At 38.5% G+C, this 23,172-nt stretch overlaps 1 protein-coding gene across 1 annotated transcript; it reads left to right on the top strand.

Moving 5' to 3' along the window:
• The first annotated feature begins 7,879 nt into the window (after positions 1-7,879).
• On the top strand, positions 7,880-21,970 carry LOC145333910 (uncharacterized). The gene is made up of 7 exons (XM_080179173.1): positions 7,880-7,978; positions 8,552-8,596; positions 9,674-9,788; positions 19,299-19,329; positions 19,753-19,860; positions 21,230-21,314; positions 21,810-21,970. Exons 1-7 carry the CDS (start codon positions 7,961-7,963, stop codon positions 21,915-21,917), a joined length of 510 nt encoding a protein of 169 aa, XP_080035299.1. The 5' UTR covers positions 7,880-7,960; the 3' UTR covers positions 21,918-21,970.
• The last annotated feature ends 1,202 nt before the right edge of the window (positions 21,971-23,172 follow it).

Raw genomic sequence — 23,172 nt, 5'->3', positions numbered from 1 at the left:
AATGACTATAACAACAATCATTCTCGTTTTGTACAGCTGCAATTTGTCAAAAAAAAGGTTTATTGTTTTTTTTTCTGGTATTTTTCTGCTTCGGATTTTTCAAATTTTGCACTTGCCTTGGTAGAATTTTGATAAAAATCTGTTTCTGATTACTACTTTCGAGCCCAAATTATTTATTGCATGTCGACGAATCGTACATGGAATGACCGCTAGAGATAATTTTTAAAAGCGAAGCTTTTCTATAATTAGGGTCGGTCCGTCCGTCCGTCCGTAACGGATAGCTTTATTCGTTAATTTAGGCATGTTAGAATTGTCCTATCGATTTCAAATTTTGCATGGTGATTCCTTTAATAGTTTGGTACGAATTAGAAAGCGTAGCAACTCTATAATCATCACTAAAATGTCCGTACGTCCATTTTAAAAATGTTGATTTTTTTACTTTTTTAACAACAAATTATTATGTGATCTAATCATCCGATTGATCTGATTTTTGGTATATTGATTCCTGGGACAACAAAGTATAATATAATCAGCGAAGCAACTCTATAATCAAGTCCTAAAAATGTTAGTATGTCCATAAACATTATCCTGAATCAAGCAGTTTTTCAACAAATTTACTTACAATTTTGCTTTGACTCTTATACATTTATATTATGATTATTCAGTTCTGACACTGTACAAGTGTTAATGTCCGTTTGTCCTACCGTTTCAGTGCTTCGCTTTTATGGATGTTGTCATCCTTGTTAATTAATGTTTTTATATACTGAAAATAAGATTTCAATAACTAGTTTACTGATAAGATTTGATAAGAGGAAAGCTTTGCATAGGGTTTAGGTTATTTTTTGCCCTATTTTTTTTTATACAGAAACCTCTAGATGTTAAGAGTACAGCTGTTAGTATGTAATAAAGTTTTATTGGCGAACACAGTAATAGTGTCTGACTGATTATGACGTAACAAAAAAAATTAGCCAATGAGAGGCCGTTATTGACCAAGGGTAAAATTTATAGTGGCCTCTCATTGGCTAATTTTTTTTGTTACGTCATAATCAGTCAGACACTATTACTGTGTTCTTTATTGGCTGTACGTTTAGATCTCGTTAAAAACTGGTCTAATCAAGTTCTTCATATTAAGAGCTTTAAAATAGGTCCCTGGATACTGATAGCCTCAGCAATTTTTCTTCTGCCTCCCCCCCCCCCCCACTTTGGATACAGGGCCCCTATAGGCTAGGGACAAATCCGCTAGTTTTTAATTAAAGCAAAAAAGCTCTTAATTTTTTTTTGCGTTGTAAGATTAGTGCTATTTAATATTCTATATTCTATTCAATCTTAATGGTTTTGGTAGTGGATTTAACTTATTTAGGTTACATTTCGTAGTTAATTACCTCGTTAAAGTGATCATCTCGAGAAGCCAGAGCATCAGCCGCTTGTTATAAGATGCTATAATCTAACACCCACATATATTAGGTAAGAACATACATCATACAACAAACCCTTTTGATTGCACGACCTTTATCTGGAAGGGTTAACTGTGCATAGTAATGGTTTGACTTAATTAAATTGCTGATTTAATTTTCTTTCAAATAAGGAGCTCTTCCATGCCATTAGTCATCCTTGTTTTGTTTGCAATTATGAAGTCATTATCTAATTATTCATGAACATTTTTGTATACCATCTTTAACATAGCAAACCTAGATATTATTCATATTAATTCAATTATACTCATTCTTGTTGTTATTTGCCACCTCTAAGTATTTTTTAAAATCTAATGTTCAATGGAGTTTTATACTATAACTTTTACTTCTTTGAATAAGTCACAAGTGTGTGCTGGTTTATGGCAAATATGAAGTCATCTTGTAATATTTGCATTATTCATGACCAATTTCTAAATCCCACCTTAAACTGTAAACAGTGGCGTGCACAGGAATTCGCCATGGGGATGTATGTTAAGCCTTAAGAAGGGGATGAAAAAAAGGAAAGGCAGTTTTCACAAATAACTTATTTTTAAGTGTGTTACTGTTGACAACTCCCCTTCGTTCCCTTTCCACAGGCCACTTAGTTGTAAATATCTTTCATAAACTTTTCTATCTTATTTATTAGATATAGATACACCTAGCTTTCAACTAATAAGCAAATATTTTTTTTTTCTATTTCGTAGTTTGGCCTAAAGATTTCCTTTAGATATATCTTCATGTGCATATAAATTCTAAAAAATATATATTTACATATATAGATATACGTACTTTCAAAAATTCATTAACACATTTTTTATACTTATGTAGCATGATGCTTGTTTGTCTGTTTGTATGTTTTCTAAGTTCTCGTACAATTAGAACCGATTGTCTTCAATTTTCATGGAAGTTGATTATTGGTAGAAGTTAGGTTTTAGGCTATTTAGAAGGGGACACCGAGATACTTTTAAAATCTTTTTTTTTTCAACAAGAATTACAACCTTCCATTTCTCAGAGGCTTTTGGCGATGTCACATGTGTGTAAACAAAAAGTTCCAAAGCTCTACATTTATTAAACTTTTTACAACATACTGTCGCTGCAATTTATATAACTTTACAACATACATAGTACATACATATATTTACTGTTTCGATTTCTGTTGCAATATCTGCTATAAAACACGTTGATTTTTGACCAGATTGTTAGTTTATTTTGAAACACCACAAGCAATACACAACAAGTGTAGTCGTGTCTGTAGCAAGCCAATGATGTCGGACAAAAATCTACCTTCAGTTGAAATAGATGAGGCAGAATTCGATCAATCAATTCTAGATGATTTTTCATGTGCTTTGAAGGAAACTAGCCTCTGGTATTGTCGACGATGAAGGTTGGGTCTACCTGAACTTAGCCAATTTTGAGGTTGGATTTACCAATGATCAAGAGACTGGTTCTATGAATACTCAAACATGTGACCCTCCTGGATTTTCATACAAATATTGGGACAATAAATGTAGTGATGGATATGCTGGTGCTATTGGCGGCCAAACTTTTGCTATTGCCGGCAATGCTAGTACTTGTGGCGGCCAACAATTTGAGTCCCACAACCACCAAACGGGCAGCTACAGTTCAAACTTAATCAGCGAAGATAACAGTTCACCAACAAGCCAGATAGACTATAATCCAGTTCAAAGACAAGTCTTTGTTCCAAGAAGGGAAAGTAGCAGTTCAGAAAGCAGCAATGACACGAAATCTGTATCAGGACACGTAAAACCCTCAGCTGGAAGAAGGAAAAGTGGGCCTAAGGGTACCATGTTGCCAGAATTGAAAGAGTTAGAATTACAGTCAACAAGAAAAGAACAGCTGAAAGAAAAACTAAGTAAATTGGAAGATAAAAAGAATTCTTTGTTTCAGATAGTCATGAATTTTACAACTAACTACAAATTTTAACAAATATATATTTTGATGCATTTAATATTTTTCTATTGATATTTTTATTAATATTAGAATAATGAAAGTTTAATGAATAAATTGTCAAAAATCATGTATTTTTTTTTTCATTGGCAAAATTAATCTACAAGTCAAACAAATATTCTAAATAAATTGTCGGTCGTCTGTTAATGAATCGTAGTCAAACAAGTATAAATATTAATTAACACAGAAATACCACCTAGCAATATAGTTGGACAGCCACGTTATCTTATTCGTTGACCATAGGTTTAGCGTTTCGTGAGAGTTTATAAATTAACAAATAAACATCTTAAAATCATCGCTGGGCTTAAAAAAATGCCAAATTCTCTGACGTAATCATCCGTCCTTCTTTATTCTACTTCAGATGTCTGGGCTGATTCATTTTGTGTTTTGTGTTGCAATAAATGTTGAAATTCTCCCGCATTTTGTCTACATATAAATACTCTGTATGTGTGTTCTTTATTTTTTTTTGTAGGAGAGTTAAGCCTTTTAATCAGTGGAGTGAAGAGCGATTCCCTATGGGGTTGCAGCAAAAAGGGAAAAGATGTTCTTTTTAAAAGCGAAGCTTTTCTATAATTAGGGTCGGTCCGTCCGTCCGTACGTCCGTCCGTCCGAGATAGATAGCTTTTATTCGTTAATGTAGGCATGTTAGAATTGACCTATCGATTTCAAACTTTGCATGATGATTCCTGTAGTAGTTGGGCACGATTTATAAAGCGTAGCAACTCTATAATCATTACCAGATTGTCCGTACGTCCATTTTAAAAATGTTGATTTTTCTACTTTTTTAACAACAAATTTTCAAGTGTTCTAATTATCCGTTTGATCTGATTTTTGGTATATTGATTCCTGGGACAACAACGAACAATATTATGAGCGAAGCAACCCTATAATCAAGTCCAAAAATGTAAGTATGTCCTTAAACATTATCCTGTATCAAGCAGTTTTTTCAACAAATTTACTTACAATTTTGCTTCGACTCTAATACTTTTAAATTCTGATTATTCAGTTCAGATACCATACAAGTGTTAATGTCCGTTTGTCCTACCGTTTCAGTGCTTCGCTTTTATGGATGTTGTCATCCTTGTTAATACAAAAAATCTAGCGTCCCTTTAAAGGAAAACAATTATTTATATGTCAACAAGGATGACAACATCCATAAAAGCAAAGCTCTGAAATGGTATGACAGACGAACATTAAACTCTTTTAGAGTGTCAGAACTAAAAATACAAAATAAGAATATATAAGTTTTGACAAAATTATACTTAAATTTGTTGCAAAATTTCTTCAGTACAGAATTCTGTTTAAGGACATAATGCCATTTTTAGGACTTGATTATAGAGATGCTTCGCTCATAGTATTTTCCCTTATTGTAATCCAAAAATCAGATCAATCGAATGATTTTATCACATAAAAATTTTTGTTAAAAAAAGTAAAAAAACAACATGTTAAAAATGATTAACGATTATAGCGTTGCTACGCTTTCTGAATCGTACCTTATTACTACAGGAATCATCATGCAAAGTTTGAAATCGATAGGACAATTCTAACATGCCTAAATTAACGAAAAAAGCTATCCGTTACGGATGGACTGACGGACGGACTGACCGACCATAATTATAGAAAAGCTTTGCTTTTAAAAAGGAAACGTAATTGTCAGTCTGATTATTTACTTGTGAGAGTAATTAGTGATAACAACAATGACTGTTTACACAGTTTTTAGGAATTCCAATATTAAATTTACTAGCAAAGCATGTTCTATACAGCTTAACACTGTTCATTCTATCATTTTATTCAAATTTAGAACGATGCCCAATGTCTATCCGTGAAACCGTCTCGATGAAGTTTGAGATCTTATACTAACCATTGTTTTATATAATTTGCATGGATGAGAGTCATATCCCCCCTCCAAATAATGAATAAGACATTTTTGACAATCATGAAATCAATGTAATGGGTTAACCCCACGCCCTCATTAAGCATACCCTCAAGAGAATCCGTTAGTAATTCTGTATCCTAAAGCAGGGAGGGAGGGGACATTGGGCTGTTTATTACACTAGTCCCTAAAGTTTTACAATAACGTCTTCTAATTCGTTGGCTTAGCAACTTTGAGAACTTTTCTTGAATTTTGATTTGTTTGTTTATTAAATTGAGTGTCCAAACTTTAATTTAACCCTTGATTATAATCTTGAGAAGTTTTTTTGTATTATCATTTGGGATGTACATCAATTTTTCGGCCATTGTCTAATCCATGTAGATCTATGGTCATAAATACTTTATAAAGACTAGCTGCCTATTAATGTGCCCTGCATAGTAAATTTAATAATTTGGATGGTGCAGATTTATCGGATTATTACCACGAGGAAATAAGCTCATAGATATTCTTGGAATCGTGTTTTGGTGTATGATACTTGGATTGTCGTATACATTTTTATACCTTTATATGCTTGCAAAGGAAAATAGTTTTTAAAGATTTATTTTAATTCATGACATATCCTATTATGAAAAGATTTTTTTTTGTCTGTAGCTTAAGATTTAGATTATTCCTGAACAAATTTAGTTCTCCATTTTAGAGAAGCTTAACATAAGTCCCCTGAAGTTTTAAGGCTGGGATATTATATAAAGTAATAAGTTTTTTTCTGTCGCTTTAGATTTTGGTAATTGCAGAAACAACCAATATATTTCTATGTGTTAGAGATACTTCACTGGAGTAGCTAGTTGTATTTTTTTACTTAAGTCTTTGGTTGGATAATTTAAACTATTTTCTGCTCTTCCCTCCTCTTGAATACATAGCTAATACATTGTAAAGAACTTTGGGAATTTACCATTAATCACTGAAAGCTGTATTTTAAAAGCTAACATTCAGGGTATTGAAGCAGATGAATGGCCTACTTGGGAAAATGGGACTACAAATCAGGTTTGTTTGTTTGACCCAAGCAGGTCAGGTTAAAAGTTAAAGTGTAATAAAGATCACTTCTTTTTCCCCTGGGTAATAGACATAGTACATCTATTTGGTCCAACTAACCTAAATTTTTTGTCAAAATTAAAAAAAAAAAGATTTTTTAGACAGAAACTGTTGTTTACATTTTGTTACATACAAGATACATGCGATGAAATGTACCAAGATCTGTAAAATGTTTCAACCAATGAGATCTCTTGAAAGTTCCAACAGTATTCTCCTATTGGCCCATTCAGACAATATGTCTCTTGAGTAACTCTATTCCCTGGATGCACTCTTTATAACTTTAATTTGATCTCTGTGGCTTTTACCATTAGCTTCTTCTCCATTAAATTGTTTATTTTACTTTTCTTTTTTTGCTGTTTATATTATATTATTATAATCCATATATGTATGTTTATTGTTCAAGTAATATTTTGTTCATAAAGAATGCAATTTATTAAGTATTAAGCAGATATTTATAACCAAAGTTAAATTTAGACAGACCTTCAGTATGTTGTAACATTGGTCTCAAATAATGTCTATAGTATCAGGTAAAAGTTTTAAAATACCTTTTCACTATTGCGTTAAATTTAGATTGACCTTCAGTATATTGTGACATTGGTCTACATTAATGTCTACAGTGTCAGGTAAATATGTTTTTATTCATGATACCTCTCTGTTTTAGCTCCAGATCTGAATAATCAGAATAAAACTGAATTGATTAAAATTTGCAATGAACTATATCTCATTTAAATTTCATACAACAAATGTATCATAAAATTTATTAAAATTTTTACAGCTGATTTTTTGGTGAAGATTCGCTATACCAATGATCATCCAGTTTGTAATTTATGTCAGTCATGCTACAAAATCTGATTTTTACAAAGTATAAAATACATAAGAAAGGTTATGTTATAAAATCCAATTTGTTTCTATTCTTGATTTAACAAATCAACAAATGCTTATTAAACCTTATTGTCCTTATTCCCATCCATGATTTTTTGTGATTTGCTACTTATGGATATTGTCATAATTGTTTCTTATAATAACCTGTTGGAAATATCCTGAGGGGATTTGTCCAACGCATATTTTTTTTTTCAGAGCCGTAGTAAACCTACCATTTGTTTGCTATGCCTGCTACAAATATAAAAATCTCATCACTGACAACGAATGGGATTGGCCGTTCAAATTTAGAATCTACTTCTTCATAGCAATGTGTAATGTTGCTTGGATGATGTACATGCTTATTGACCCCATAGTTGCAGGAAAGTTTGAATATAATTTGACAAAATATATATTAAAAGTAGTATATAAGTGACCAAAATATTTAGTCTTTTTTCCAGTATGGCTAAATTAGGCAATTTTTTTTATAAAGAATCCACCTAAGACACTTCCCCCGAATTATGAAAAAATATGTGTCGTATTTAATAGTCAGTATTTAATCATATGATATTTTATTTTACTTTTCGCAAAAAATAAATTTGTAACAGAATTTAATCTTTATTTAATCAAAACTAAAATCAAACTTACAGTTGGGCAGTTCATTTTTAGCTCTGAATTCACAACAATAAACTTTCTACAAAATGTTGTTGGTTATACTTTTATGCAAGTTTCTTTTCAGGTAAAATATTTAAAGGAACAGGGATGTAATCATCCATAAAAGTGAACTTCAATTGGTCATATGGTTAGACTAACAAATATAGAGGAACAGCGCAATTATTATTCAATATTATTGAGAAAAAAATATGTATAAAAGATTTGTTTATATCCAAAGAAAAACTTAAATACTGAATGAAAGCGTTGCTTTGCTGATGAAATGTGCCTAATTATACCTAAACCAAAATTAAATCCAAAAAGGCTAGACATTTTTAAAAAAAATTAGTGTATGAATAGTATTATCGAGTTGCTAGACATTATAAATTGTACATAATTGATAAAGATATCATAAAGTCGAGTTTGAAATTGATAGGACAATTCTAACATAGCTAAATGAACAATAAAAGTTATCCGTTACAAGCTGAACTTCACTTTTTGTAATAAAGAAACAGTAAAAGTAGTTTATCTAAAGGAATTGTGTATTGATAATAAATATACTATAGCTAGAGGTATAATTACAAACTGCGCAAGGATGTTAATATCCAAAATAAATTACGAAAATTTCAACAATACGAATCTTAAATATTTGCATTTTTAGTTGGCTCATATTACAGTTGGAAGTTCGTGTCATCATTTTATGAAGGTTTGATTGATAAATACATATATAATAGAGAAATTATATATATATCCTATTATGTAAGTTTTTTTTTAGTCTGTAGTAAAGGATCTTGATAAAATCTGAATTCGATATGAAATGATTTTTCTTTAAAATAAGGCTTCTTATGGGTCCTGAGACGGTTTTAGGCTGTTTTATTTTTGTAAATAAGGCTAAATATGGCTGTAGGCTTTTTTTAGTACTAGAGTTGGCTCGATATAACTATCTCCCTATTGGCTAGTTTTCTATATGCATATATATTTCTCAATAAATCTATTTTCCTCACCCGGCATTACTATTTAAACGGAAGTAAATATTTAATAATTTAAATGATCTTAAAAAGATCTTTTAAATTATATTTTTTTCTTTACATTACCATCACCAAAGGGTTTATTATATGATTACAATTTTAGTTCAATATTTGAACACACAAAGTGTCGCCACAATCGAATTCTTTTAAAACAGAGTTTTCTTAAATTTATTGTATCATAAATTTAAATTTTCTTTTTTATGATTAGAATTTAAATACTTCATTATAATGTAAATAGCAACATGAAATGAAAAAAAATGAATTTGTTTTTAATAAAGTAAAATAATGGGTCTTATCGTTCTGGGCAATGAGAGTTTATTATGGATTATTGGAGCACTATGAGTTTTCAACGAATAGTCCTTGGAAAACTTGAGCTCGTTTATAGACATTTATTTCCTATATAGATCTGACATGGATCTTGAAGCAATTAAGCAGGCCGTTTTGTACAGGTTAAAAATTGGAAGATTTCATTAAATAAAAGTTATCGCAAATATACTTAGTAAATAATATATAGGTAAATTAACTGAAGTCTTTTTGAAATAGATTAATATATGGATAGTTGGTTAGATTAATAGTTGGAAAGATGAATAATGGGATTGATGGATAGTTGGATAGATAAATAGATGGATAGATAAATGGATAGATAGATGGATAGATAAATAGATGGGTAGATTGATAGATGGATAGATGGAAAGATATATTGACTATACTAAATAGATATAAAATGTTTTATCAATCAAATGAAAACCTGGTAGAAAGTACTGAAACCTGAGAACTACGTAGACATTGTGCCCAAGTATAGAAAATTAAAATGTGGAATGGGGCCCCTGTTATTTGTTACCTACTCTTCCGAATGTTTAAAGCTTATAGGTGAAAGCAAGAAACTCTAAAAAGTAGTAGATTTCAGGGATCCAAAGGGATAAGACAATAGCTGATAAATTGATGTAAACCGCCGATGATAATACAATAATACACAATTTCCCCTTTTGAATATTAAAATTAGTGGCTGAAACATTTGAACACTCAATGAATCAACCAGTCAAAGTTGTTAAGCCAACGAATAAAAAACGTTATCATAAAACTTTGGGAACTAACTATTAATAAACAGCCCTTTGTCCCTTCTCTATATAAGTAGGTTTTCATATGTATGTATATATCCATATACATATATGTAGTATTTTTAAAAGCGAAGCTTTTCTATAATTAGGGTCGGTCCGTCCGTACGTCCGTCCGTCCGTAACGGATAGCTTTTTTCGCTAATTTAGGCATGTTAGAATTGTCCTAATGGTTTCAAACTTTGCATTGTGATTCCTGTAGTAGTTAGGTACGATTTAGAAAGCGTAGCAACTCTATAATCATTACCAGAATGCCCGTACGTGATATTAAAATTAAATTTCCTGTCATTTGAACAACACAACAATGGCGGTCAGACTGCCTTTTAACGGGTTTTTGGCTATTTTTTATATGTTTGACATATTTCCCTATATCTTTGGTATTTTTGGTCCAATTTTAAAACTTTTTTTGCATTAACAGTTTCAAAATATTTTTTTCCGATTGTTATGTGCATCTAGTATGTAATTTACTTTAACCGTCTTCATCATACAAAATAAAACAAGGTTTTGTGTTTATTTTCTCCAATAAATATTTTCTTGATTTAATAAATACACTTTAAATCTACATGTACATATTCCCATCCACAATTTTTTGTGCTTCACTACTTATGGATGTTGTCATCCTTGTTTATATCTCCATCCGCCAATTGGCTATTGGTTGATACAAAACAGGCAAATCCTTATTGGTTTAGAGCGATAGTTGCTTGGGAGCGTCCACCAGTGACGACATTTAATTAGGAATTGGTAAAAGTTGCAATATCCCTTTTGAATCTAGGCCGTGACCTAATTAATTGCCAGGTTTCCTATCCCTTATCCTTGATCCCCTGTCATAATATCCACGTATATTATATAAATTGGGCTAAATAACATGAGTAATAGACGTGTAACTATACAGTGTACACTCACACAATTTCAACATTTTTATAGCAATATACATTATACATAACTGCATTTAAACAACTTTTGCGACAGATTTTGAAATAATAATAATAGTAAAAGCAAGTTGAGACATGATTAATTTTAGTTGAAATTTGGCAAGCAAGCTTATTTTGTGGTAATACGACACCCAGACGGACAGGCCGTTTACAGAGTTGCTTCGCTGTGACTTATGATAACAAACCCCCTGCACTAATCCTATTATATCACCATCTATCTCATGACCGCTGTTGACCCCGCACCCAGCGGTCAAACTAGCCTGCCTAAATGTGGGGAGGGGACTCAAACATGCAACTATCACGAGTCCCTCACGCGCTTATATAATCGGGAGGCGTTGCCTCCCCTTTTACCACCGCTGCCCCCACAGCCTGTCTACCGTCGGGAGCTAAGCCCTAGCGCCCCACACCCCCTTCAAACCTAACCATTGTCATATTTTGTTGTATATATATAGTAAACATAACTTGTAAATATTATTCAGTTTAAATATATAATTTCTGTATGATTGAATCCTGCTTGTTTGTTTGGTAGAATAATTAAAGGCTAGGGCTCGTTGAATCCGAACTCGTTACCCCGTGGGCCGAGAACGCTCGGCTTACCAGAACTTGGTGTCAGCGTGTTTCAATCGAGCCTTACAGAAACTAGCCTATTCTACCTCTGATTGGACCCTTTGGCAAGTAAGGGGACAATCAGCCGCCAACTGACCCGTGAGACGGCCTTTTTAGGTCGAATTTCCATCATTTTGAACGCAATATGTGGGCCTCTGGCCTACGGCAAGCAGATTTAGCCTGCTAAAAGCGCCAGTTAAGACGCTTTTTCCGTGTCGTGTAGGAGTAGCGCTAGGTGCGCAGCCACGGCAATCGGATAATTTAGCTCAGACGGCTACAGAACTGAGTCTAAATTGGCAAGTGTAGCTGGGACAAGCCCCAGGACACCCAGGCCAAACCTACGAGACAGACAGCTGGGTGCTGGTCTCCCCAAGAAGGCAATGTGTGGCTGCGAAGCTTCAGCACACAAGTAAGCCCTACCACTGCGACGGATAGCAGATTTTGAGCCACAGGCACGGCAGGACGGGACATTCCCTGCCGCTGCCTCCCAGGATTCGAACCCGAGGCGCTGCAGGACGGGCCATTCCCTGCCGCCATTTTCGGGATTCGAACCAGCGGCACTGTAGGACGGGTCATTCCCTACCGCCGTCACCCTCTGAACCTTGCAGGACGGACATTCCCTGCTGCCAGTGCTTCCAGAATCGCACCTAGAGCTCCTAGTGATAACAACACATAAGTGTGTATAAATGTCAACCAAGTGATAAGAATAAATATAAAATTGTTGACCAAGTGATAATTAATAAGCTCTAGTGATTCGAAGCTACAGTCTAAGCCACCATGGTAAGCGATACCACCATAGCTGCGGTTCGGCCACCACCAAAGTTTCTGCCAACCCCAGCCGAACGAGAGGCCCCCTTGTCTCAAGGGCAGGACCTCCACTTCCCCTGCCATGTCAGGGTGAGGTTTCCTACCCCTGACCCTGCCCAGCATGTACAGGTTGATGCCATGATTGATTCTGGCAACCGTGTACCAGGGTCTGCTGTAATTTCTGAGCACCTCATGCACGCGATGGGCGTGCAACGCATGTTGATTCCGGACAACACCCAGATCCTGACTGCTAATGAGGAAGGTCAGCCCCTCCAGGTAATAGGAAAGTTAAAAGAGTTATATATGGCAGTCTCACACACTCTTATACTCCATCTATGCCACGTGACTGTGGTCCGGAACCTCTCACACCCTCTGAACCTAGGAGGGTATTTTCTCAAGGAGTTCGGAACTAGGCTCTGTTTCGACATGCAACCACCTTGTTTGTGGGTGCGTGGGGAGTTTATCCCACTCCGTGGCGTCCCCATTGACCGGGAGACAGCCGAGAGAGAGCTAAGCTATGAGGGGCCCCTGCCAGGCCCCCTGCCTGAGCAGCCGCGTGTGGTTGAGAAGGGCACACACTGGGTGGACGCTGAGCTCAACGCACACAAGGGAGCTAACCTGCTAGCCATGGGGTTGCCCCCAGTGCCCAAGGTGCCGAGGGAGAGCCTGCCAACAACGTTTCCTGAGATTGCCAGCCCTCCAGAACCAATCTTCTCCGCCGACACCTTTATCAACGGCCAGCCGTGTCCACCTGGCCCCCTCTACCTGGGACCTCCAGCCAGTCCACCAGCCAAGCCCGAGTCCAGACCCGTCAAGTCGTGGTCTGATGTACCCGGAGCCACACTCAACTCTCAGGCCCCAGCCTCTCCTGGCGCCGTGCCCGTCAAGTTGCGGCCGGACGTCCACGGAGCCAAAGCTGGACCCAGCACTTTGGCCTCTCCCAGCGCCGAGCCCGTCAAATCGTGGCCGGACGCCCTCGGAGCCACACCTGGCTCCGACCCGTCAGCCCCTCCAGAGGCCGAGCCCGTCAAGTCGCGGCCGGTGGGTCCCGGAGCCAAGGCTGACCCCGCACCAGCCACGTATAGGCTAAGCGCTGTCACTCCAACTGATGGCCAGCCACCCCAGCTCCGCACAGCCAAGCGGGTGGTCCTGCCTGGCCGCGGGGTTATGGCGGTCCCCGTTGAGCTAGTAGGCCATCGCACCAAGGATGCCATTCAACTAGCTGCCCCAGAGCAGAGGTTTGGGGAGGATCTTGTTATTCCAGAGGGCCTGTATGCCCACAGGCCTGGCTCTGCCACTGTGTTCAGAGTACTGGTGGTCAATGAGGGGGAGGTGCCCCTCTTGCTGGATGCTGGCCTCCCAGTGGCAGGGGAGCTGGTCAAACCTGACATTCTAGAGGTCTCTGATACGCCTCCCCCGCGTCTCCACTCGTTCCAAGAACCTGCTGAGCCTATAGACATGCAGGAGTTGTGGGAGGCCCTGGAGATGGAAGACAATGAGTTCCTACGCAAGGACCCCTTGCTCAAGAAGGACGTCTGGACTATGTTGTCCGAGTACAGGGACGTCTTCTCAAATTCTACCCCCGGCTGCACAGATGTGGTTGAGTTGCAGCTGCGCCTCAAGCCAGGGACCCAGCCGATCCGCCAGAGATTTAGGGATCTGAACCCGCGGCAAGAGGCTGAACTGGAGAAACAACTGGACACCTGGCTACAGGAGGGAGTTATAGAGCCGTCAGACTCCGCCTGGAGCAGCCCCCTGGTGCCCATCAAGAAGAAGGACGGGAGCACCCGCTGGGCCGTCGACTACAGAGCCCTCAACAAGTGTCTGGATCCAGCAGTTGGTGGAACGAGCTGGCGGGCACCGTGTCTACAGTGCTCTAGACGCGGTGGCCGCATACTACACCATCCGTGTGTCCGAGGACAGCCAGCCCTGCACCGCCTTCACCACCCCCAGGGGCTTGTATCAATGGAAAAGGATGCCTTTGGCCTGGCTACGGCACCGTCTGTCTATTCCAGGTTTATTGCAGGGGTCCTAAACCCACTAGGCACAGCCAACCTCCAGTCGTACCTTGACGACGTCCTGACCTTCCACCAGGATACCTGGGCCCACCTGGCCAGGCTCCGAGAGGTCTTGGAAGCCCACCGCAGGGGAGGGATCCGCCTCAAGCCAGCCAAGACCAAGCTGTTCCGATCCAAGGTGGATTATCTGGGCCACACCCTCAGCCGTGAGGGGATAGCCATGCAAGAGGACTATATTGACCGTATCTTGGACTGGCCAGCCCCTAGCACCCCCAAGGATTTGCTGGCGTTGCTGGGGTTCTTTGGATACTACCGCCTGTTCATCCCAGAGTATGCAGACCTCACCTACGAGATGAATCGGCAGAAGACGGCCAAGGCCCTAACCTGGACGCCTGAGATGGAAGCCCAGCTGCTGCAACTCAAGGACAAGTTCCGCAAGGCCCCCATCCGAGCGCCGCCCAGGTTTGATTTGCCAGCGGTGTTCCAGCTCACCACAGATTTCAGCAGCCGTGCCATCTCTGCCATACTGAGTCAATGCCAGGAGGGCAAGGAGAGGCTGATTGCCGCCGTGGGGCGCAAGACAACCGACCCTGAGACGTGCTACCCGTCCTGGAAGGGAGAGATGGCCGCCATTATGTATGGGATCCGAAAATTCCACGGCATCTTGTCCTACCGCAGCTTCCAGATCAACACTGATTCCTCTGCCTTGCTACAGATGAAATCACTGAACACATCCACAGGGATGGTGGCCCGCTGGCAGGAGGAGCTAGCGGCCTTAGACTTTACCGTCTGCCACAGGCCTGGCACCCAGAATACCAACGCCGACGCCCTCAGCCGCCGGGAAGATGTCAACATGCCAACGGCTAGCGCCGAAGAATTAGCAGAGCAGGCTGAGTATATCCACAACCTTTGCCAGCTAGGGGAGTCCGCAGCTAGCCGGCCTCCTGCTGCCCGACTGGATCCAGCTAGAGTATTGGAGGCCCAGACACAGGACCCCCTCCTGCTCCGTGTCCGCCAATGGGTGGCTGATGGCAAAGCCCCAACCAAGGCTGAGCTGCGTGGCAAGGAACGAGACGAGCAGCAGTACGCCAGCCGCTTCCCAGCCCTGGGGCTTGACGAGCATGGCTGCCTCACCACCACTGACCAGACTCTGACAGGAGAGAGGACAAGATACCTGCTGCCTTCGGCCCTCCAGCAGGACGCGTTCTTTCTAGCCCATGGGACCCCCATGGCTGGGCACTTTGGGATGGACGCAACTATCGCCCGCGTTGCCATGCACTTCTGGTGGCCCAACCTGGCCCGTGACGTCCGCCTGATGGTACAAACCTGCCCTGAGTGTGTCCAGAAAGTTACCAAGGAGAGGCTGAAGCAGGGGATCCACGTGCCCTCCCGCCAGGGGTATCCACAGCAAGTCCTATTCATCCACCTGGTGGGGCCACTGCCAGAGACCCCAGCTGGGAACCGCTACATCCTCACCTGCCAAGATGGATTCAGCCGGTTTGTCAGCCTCTACGCCATCCCCAACAAGCGCACCCTCACGGTGGCTGAAGCCCTGTTGCACCGCCACCTGGCCACGTTCGGATGCCCCCTGAAGATCCATTCCGACAATGGAATGGAATTTACCGGCCAGGTATTCCAGGAACTGGCCTCCAGGCTTGAGATTGGCCTGACACATCCACCACCCTACAACCCGCAGTCCAACCGAGTGGAGAGGTTTCATAGGACGCTCAACACAGGCATGCGCCTGTTCCTAGACAGAGACGATAACAACTGGGAGCCACACCTGCCTGCCATCGCCTTTGCCTACAACACCAAGGCCTGCAGATCCACTGGTGTGACCCCGTTCCTGGCCTTCTTTGGGAGAGAGGCCAAACTTCCGGTGGACATGGTACTACGGCTGCCAGAGACCGAATATGCTTCAGTTCCAGCCAACGTCCAAGCTCTCTTGCAGCGCTACTATGCAGTGTATGATGCCATCCAGCAGAAGGAGGAGGGAGCCATCAGGAGGAGCGCGGCAGCTTACGAAGGCACGGCCAAGTATGAGGTTGGAGACTTGGTCTGGTACCTGGCCCCCCGCCTGGTGCCAGGGAAGGCAGCCAAGATTACCAAGAGATGGACTGGCCCCTGGAAAGTAGTGAGGAAAGCTACAGAAGTCCATTATGTCATTAAACCTGCCTCTCCAGTAGCCAGGATCTCAGAAGTTACCGCGCATGTAGGCCGACTGCGCAAATACACTGGAGATGTGACTGCCCACCAGATCCCAGCAGACATCCAAGTTGACATGGACGGCGACGAGGATGCCACCGAGCTGCCAGTTGGAGCGGCGGCGCCTGCAGCTAGCAACCCAGGAGAGCTCCCAGTGCACCAGCCAGCCGCAGCCGCCCCACAGCCTAGCGGCCAAGATCGTGACCCAGTAGAGGAGAACCTGCAGGAGCAGCCCAACGAACCACCGCCGCCGCCGCCCGCTCCAGAGCCACTCAGAGATGCCATCTGGAACCCTGACGCGGACATGGAGAACCTGCCAGCCAGCAGCGAGCCTGTAGGAGAAGAGCCAGCCACTGCGATGGAAGAGGCCGCCCCAGAAGAAGAAGAAGAAGCCATGTGCCCCCTGCTGATGACAGCCATCCCCATCCGGGTAGGAGCTAGGAGACCAAGCAACCTGAATCAAGCAGGCGCCCCCATGGAGTTCTATGCACCCTTTGCCATCACCATTCCACCCTTAGGAACCACCAGAGTCTGCCTAGGCCTCCGTGTCCAGCTACCAGCCGCGACAGAACTGATCCTGCAGACCAGGCAAAATTTCCAGCGGCGAGGCTTGGCCGTCGCCAACCCACGCCTAGAAGCCAACCAGGAGCTGACAATGCTGATCACCAACCACAGTCAGACTGAGCAACGAGTGTCCCAGGGAGCCTGTGTAGCCCGAGCTGTCCTCCATCGAGCTGTGCCCCAAGAACTGCCTGTCCGGCGCAGGCATAGGCTGTCGTATCCCCAGGTTCAAGGCCTGGTGGCTCAGGAGCCACGCAACCCTTGAAGGGGAGGTTGTGGTAATACGACACCCAGACGGACAGGCCGTTTACAGAGTTGCTTCGCTGTGACTTATGATAACAAACCCCCTGCACTAATCCTATTATATCACCATCTATCTCATGACCGCTGTTGACCCCGCACCCAGCGGTCAAACTAGCCTGCCTAAATGTGGGGAGGGGACTCAAACATGCAACTATCACGAGTCCCTCACGCGCTTATATAATCGGGAGGCGTTGCCTCCCCTTTTACCACCGCTGCCCCCACAGCCTGTCTACCGTCGGGAGCTAAGCCCTAGCGCCCCACACCCCCTTCAAACCTAACCATTGTCATATTTTGTTGTATATATATAGTAAACATAACTTGTAAATATTATTCAGTTTAAATATATAATTTCTGTATGATTGAATCCTGCTTGTTTGTTTGGTAGAATAATTAAAGGCTAGGGCTCGTTGAATCCGAACTCGTTACCCCGTGGGCCGAGAACGCTCGGCTTACCAGAATTTCATTCAATTAAAAGTAAAACATTTAAAACAATCATATGCTATATGCATAGTAGCGAGCTATAATAGTCATTTAAAGTATGGCTTCGAAACCGATTAATATCAACTGGATTAGAACTGCAGTTCTTGGCCATACTGAAAATCATGTATCCTATCCAATTAATTTTCCGCTAATAATAAATAAAAATTGTTGAATTGATTCCTGTTTTTACTGGTCTCTAGGGCCCAACAAAGCTAAAAATAATCTATTAATTTTTCTTTTTACTATCCGCGCAAAGCTGAAAGATTTTTACTTACTTATTCAGAAAACTTGTTTTTTTTTTTAGATAAAACAACCAAATAAATAATTATAAGTATAACAAGAAAAATGTTTTTGTTTCATAATAATAACTTTAATTATATAAATGATATCAACAAAATAAAATTTCAATAAAATGATTATTTCATTTTGCAAAGCATAATAAACCACTTGCCAAATGAATGACCTATCACAAAGTGAGCCGAGCAACTATCCTAATTCATCCTTATGGTTAATAAAGGTCAGCTTATACCAACAACAAAATTAATTTAAAAAAAAATAAAATATTATTTTAAACTTATTTCGCTTGTTTGCTATACCTTATTTCTGAATAAGGATGATCACTGATCAGTAAAGAAGGCAAATAACCGGTTGAATCAGTCTTATTTTTTGTCATTAAAAAATTTATATTTCTTTTGTGGAATAAAAATTAAATATTTATTTAACTTGTTAAAAACGAAGCTTTTCTATAATTAGGGTCGGTCCGTTCGTCCGTCCGTAACGGATAGCCTTGTTCGTTAATTTAGGCATGTTAGAATTGTCCTATCAATTTTAGATTTTGCAGGGTGATTCCTTTAGTAGTTAGGTACGATTTAGAAAGCGTAGCAACTCTATAATCATTACCAAAATTTCCGTACGTCCATTTTAAATATGTTGATTTTTTTACTTTTTTAACAACAAATTTTTATGTGATCTAATCATCCGATTGATCTGATTTTTGGTATTTTTGGTAATTTCTGGGACAACAAAGTATAATGCTATAAGCGAAGCAACTCTATAATCAAGTCCTAAATATGTAAGTATGTCCATAAACATTATCCTGTATAAAGCAGTTTTTCAACAAATTTCCTTACAATTTTGCTTCGACTCTTATACATTTATATTCTAGTTATTCAGTTCTGACACTATATAAGTGTTCATGTCCTTCTGTTTCAGTGCTTCGCTTTTATGGATGTTGTCATCCTTGTTTTATAACAATTTAATAGTCAAATCTACCGTTGCATTGCAAGGACAAAAGAAAATAAGTGTACAATATCTGAGCTTTTATAATATTTTCTTGCTTTCAAACTAAAACAGCCACTTCCTACAACTTATCAATAAACCACAGGAAAGAGGATATTACAACTGTAGAAAAACTATACTTCCGTTAAGGCTAAGAGCGAAACCACTAGTATAATTTAAAATGTTTATAAAAAAAGGGTGCTTGTTTAATTCAGAGCTGTTTAATATATCCTGAGGTGGATTCTTAAAAAAAAAATATTTGGTTCCCTGCATCGCTGCCTTACCAAAATTATTTTTGTGAAAAATCCTCCAAAATCACATAGAATTTTTCAAAAATTAATTCAAATCATAGAAGGGCTATTAACATAAGAACCAATGGAACCTGGTAGTTGTCTGGGGTTATATATGTACATCTATACTTGTACATTTATTGCCAAAACAATATATAGCTTAATTGTTATTGACTAACAGAAAATATTTAAAAGCATAAAACGTGTTCTTCAGATACAATATTCCTATTAAATTGTAGTCTCCCGGATGCTCTAGAATTAACCCTGTCCTTCCTATACCTGTTCTACATAGCCATTGTTGCTGAGAAAACTCATTCTGCTTTCAAATCTTTCATTATGGACCTAAGGTAAAACACAATTATTAAAACTTGCCATATCTTTCCGGTGCCTTCCCCTAAAGTGCCTATCGAGCACTTTGGAACCCCTTCCCCACTTAATTTTCTACCTAATTGAAAACAATCAAGGGGGGGGAGGGTATTTTTTTCACAGCACTGCGGAGGGCCCTAGTCCTGCTACCCATCAGCCAATATAACCTAACCCAACCTGACCTAAAGTAATAAACAACAACAAAAGTACTTTCCCTCCCCTTATTTTCAATTAGTTTCAAATAAAGGGTTCTGTGCTCGACTGACCACTTTCAGGGAAACTGCTAAACTTTCTTCTAAAAGCCAACAGAAAAAAAATAAATACTTCTCTTTGGCTTTAAGTTTGTATATGCGTTAGGGTTTTCCAAGCCTTACAAAGTTATCTAAATCTGATAAATTCACTGAGTGAAAAAGTCTTTGATACTTCCCAGCTATTTATTGAAATATATTTCGGTGGACATTGCACCCTCTTCAGTCTAAATGACATAAATCATATTAATTTAATTTACATATTAAAAGATAGGTAAAAATAAAGAAATTTGTAGAAATATAAAGGCAGAAAATGTTGCTAAAAAAAGAAGAAAATAATATGATCAACCTTGAGTTTAGTTGGATGTTAAAAGTAAACTGAAAGGAATTTTTTTAGCAGGAGAAAATAATCAGCAGGGGGGGGGGGGGTGTTTAAAAAATACATTAATATACATGAATTTTATTATTTAACATTTTTATATGAAAAAAACTCTTTTCTTTTTTATTAAATTATCATTCAAAATTAAAGTTTACTTTTATTGATAAAGTATTTAGAATTAGGTTATGCTGCATAGATACTGTAGAATAAAATTAGTATTTAGAGGTCAAGTTGTTTATACATTATTATTGATGGTTAAAAAACAATTTTTAGAAGGTTATTTTGAAAAAAATTTTATATGGGAGTGAGCTATCATTTACTATATCTATTAGAGTACTCCAAAGATTTTTAAAGAAGTAACTGTTTATACATAATTTTATTGTATTTAGCCCATTTATTGACAATAAATCAATGAATATCACTATTTGTTTAGATTATTCATTAATTTTAACCGATTCAAAAAATGAAAATCACGACCCCCTAACATATTTTATTCTTCCCTTTTGAACAATGATATTTTCAGTATGGCTTTGAAACCGATTAATATCCTTTGGATTAGAACCGGTTTTCATCCATACTAACAAATCATGTATATCATTGTATTACAGGCACTTTTGCACGAGTATTCGGGCACCTCAGGGTAAACAAAACTTATTTTAATCTAAAAATTTAATTTCATTATCCACTGACAATACAATGCTATAATGTATAAATTACTATTAGAGAATTTGAAAGAAAAGAGGTGAAAGAATATGAAGTTTGGCACAATGTTGATCTTGTTAATGATGTCATTTATGCTATGGAACAGGTGAGATTATACATTGCAGACAGATAAATAGATAGATAGATGGTTAAGATAGATGTGTAAATAGATGGATTGTTAGATGGATATTTTAATAGTCAAATATATGCATGATGGTGAGATAGATAGATACATAACTGAATCAGTAGATAGATAGAAAGATGAATAGTTAGATAGACAAATAAGATAAAAAAATAAAAAGATAAAAAAATGGACAATTGGATAGATAGATATAAAATCAAAGAGAGATTATGAAGATATATATTGATTGACAGAAAAATAGTTATAGTCTTACATAATAGCATATCGGCTGGAATAAAGTTTTAAAAGTATATAATTAAATAGGCAAAATGACATATACACAAACAGATAAGACAGAAGGAAAAATAATAAAATTAATCATACCACCAAATATTTTTACAGAAAAATGATATATACTAAAAGTTATTGTAAAACAAAAAAAGGAATTTTAATCCTATAAAAATTATTCTTTTCTTAAAGGAGACTGGATTTACAGCGCTTGGATTTTTTGAAGTGAATATATCAACCATAACAGCCCTGGTATCAACCACCATCACGTATTTGCTCATTCTTATTCAATGGAATTAGATAAAGTAGTTTTTTTATGCTGTAAAAATTATCTCTAAATATATTTTTTTAAATCACGCAATCTAACATTCTTTAGTTTACTTTTTAAAAGCGTCTGTCTGTCCGTCCTTACGTAACGGATAGCTCTTTTCGTTAATTTAGGGATGTAAAATTGTCCTATCGATTTCAAACTTTGCATGATGATTCTTATAGGAGTTAGGTACAGTGGCGTGCAAAGCACTTTGTCTAGGGTGGGGCATTTTAAACTTTTAGCTATAGGGGGGGGGGGGCATTTTGATAATATCTACCTATTTTAAATAAGGTCGTTTTAAGGGGCTGGGATTACTTGATTGACGCAAATTTCAGATCCATGATTTCGCGAATTAAATAATCTTGCAAGCATCGCTTTTATCTTATGAAGGAAAATCAGCGAAAAACAAGATCTGAAATTTGCGTCACCCTTCAAATATGACGCATGACCGCTACGACCGCGAGACGTGGCAGTAAATTGTCCACTATCACCTTTTTATGCAAATGTCACTGACAAATTTGGATTTGTTTTGCCAAATGATATATCTTATTATATTGAGATTAATGTGAAGCTACACTATAACTATTGTATGTCTGTAAGTATGTCTTATCAATTTTAGAGATTTCTTATATCTTCAATTTAATGTACCAAAAGTATTTTTATTAAAACCAAAGAAATAACAGGCTTTTATTTGCTTTGGGAACCCTTACAGTATAGTATACAGTCAAATGTCCCTTCTTTCCTATGTGATACTTAATTTTGGACATTATTATTCCCAATAATGTAGTACATCTCAACTGATGATATTAAAAAGAACAACATTGTTTTATAAATACAGGGTGTCCCTCATAAACTGTTTTTTTTTTAAAAACACTTATTACTCCCTTAATATTTGAGCTAGCTTAGTAAAATAAAAAGTATTTGGCAGCCTACTACTGACCATTTAATGATATAGTGATGAAAAATCCGCAAAGATAACAGAAAAAAATCTACAAGGTAATACATAGCAGGCTGATTTTAGTGAATATAAGACTAATCCACAAGAAAAATATGCCTTAGTTAACTTTCAAAGCAGCTGGTGGTCAAACGGTGGATCACAAAGACTTACTCCAGACATTATAAGAACCGGCATTGTAGTATAATTCTTCATCCATAGAGTTAGGGGGGGGGGGGGGGAGGTACGTGAAGAAAGTCACTCAAAAAAATTCTGACGTCATAAAAATGAAAGTTGAGGAGATGAGGAGT

Source organism: Acartia tonsa, chromosome 12 (assembly GCF_053477335.1).
Source record: "Acartia tonsa isolate MP-2025a chromosome 12, ASM5347733v1, whole genome shotgun sequence".
NCBI classification, from domain to species: domain Eukaryota; kingdom Metazoa; phylum Arthropoda; class Copepoda; order Calanoida; family Acartiidae; genus Acartia; species Acartia tonsa.
Note: the sequence above shows the minus strand (reverse complement) of the source record. Positions and strands in the feature narration are given on the sequence as shown.

Excerpts from the sequence above, each read along its gene's own strand:
- LOC145333910 (XM_080179173.1), top strand. Across the intron at positions 9,789-19,298 it reads CGAATGTTTAAAGCTTATAG|CCACTTCCTACAACTTATCA; the intron begins GTGAAAGCAAGA and ends AAACTAAAACAG. Across the intron at positions 19,330-19,752 it reads AACTTATCAATAAACCACAG|TCTCCCGGATGCTCTAGAAT; the intron begins GAAAGAGGATAT and ends ATTAAATTGTAG.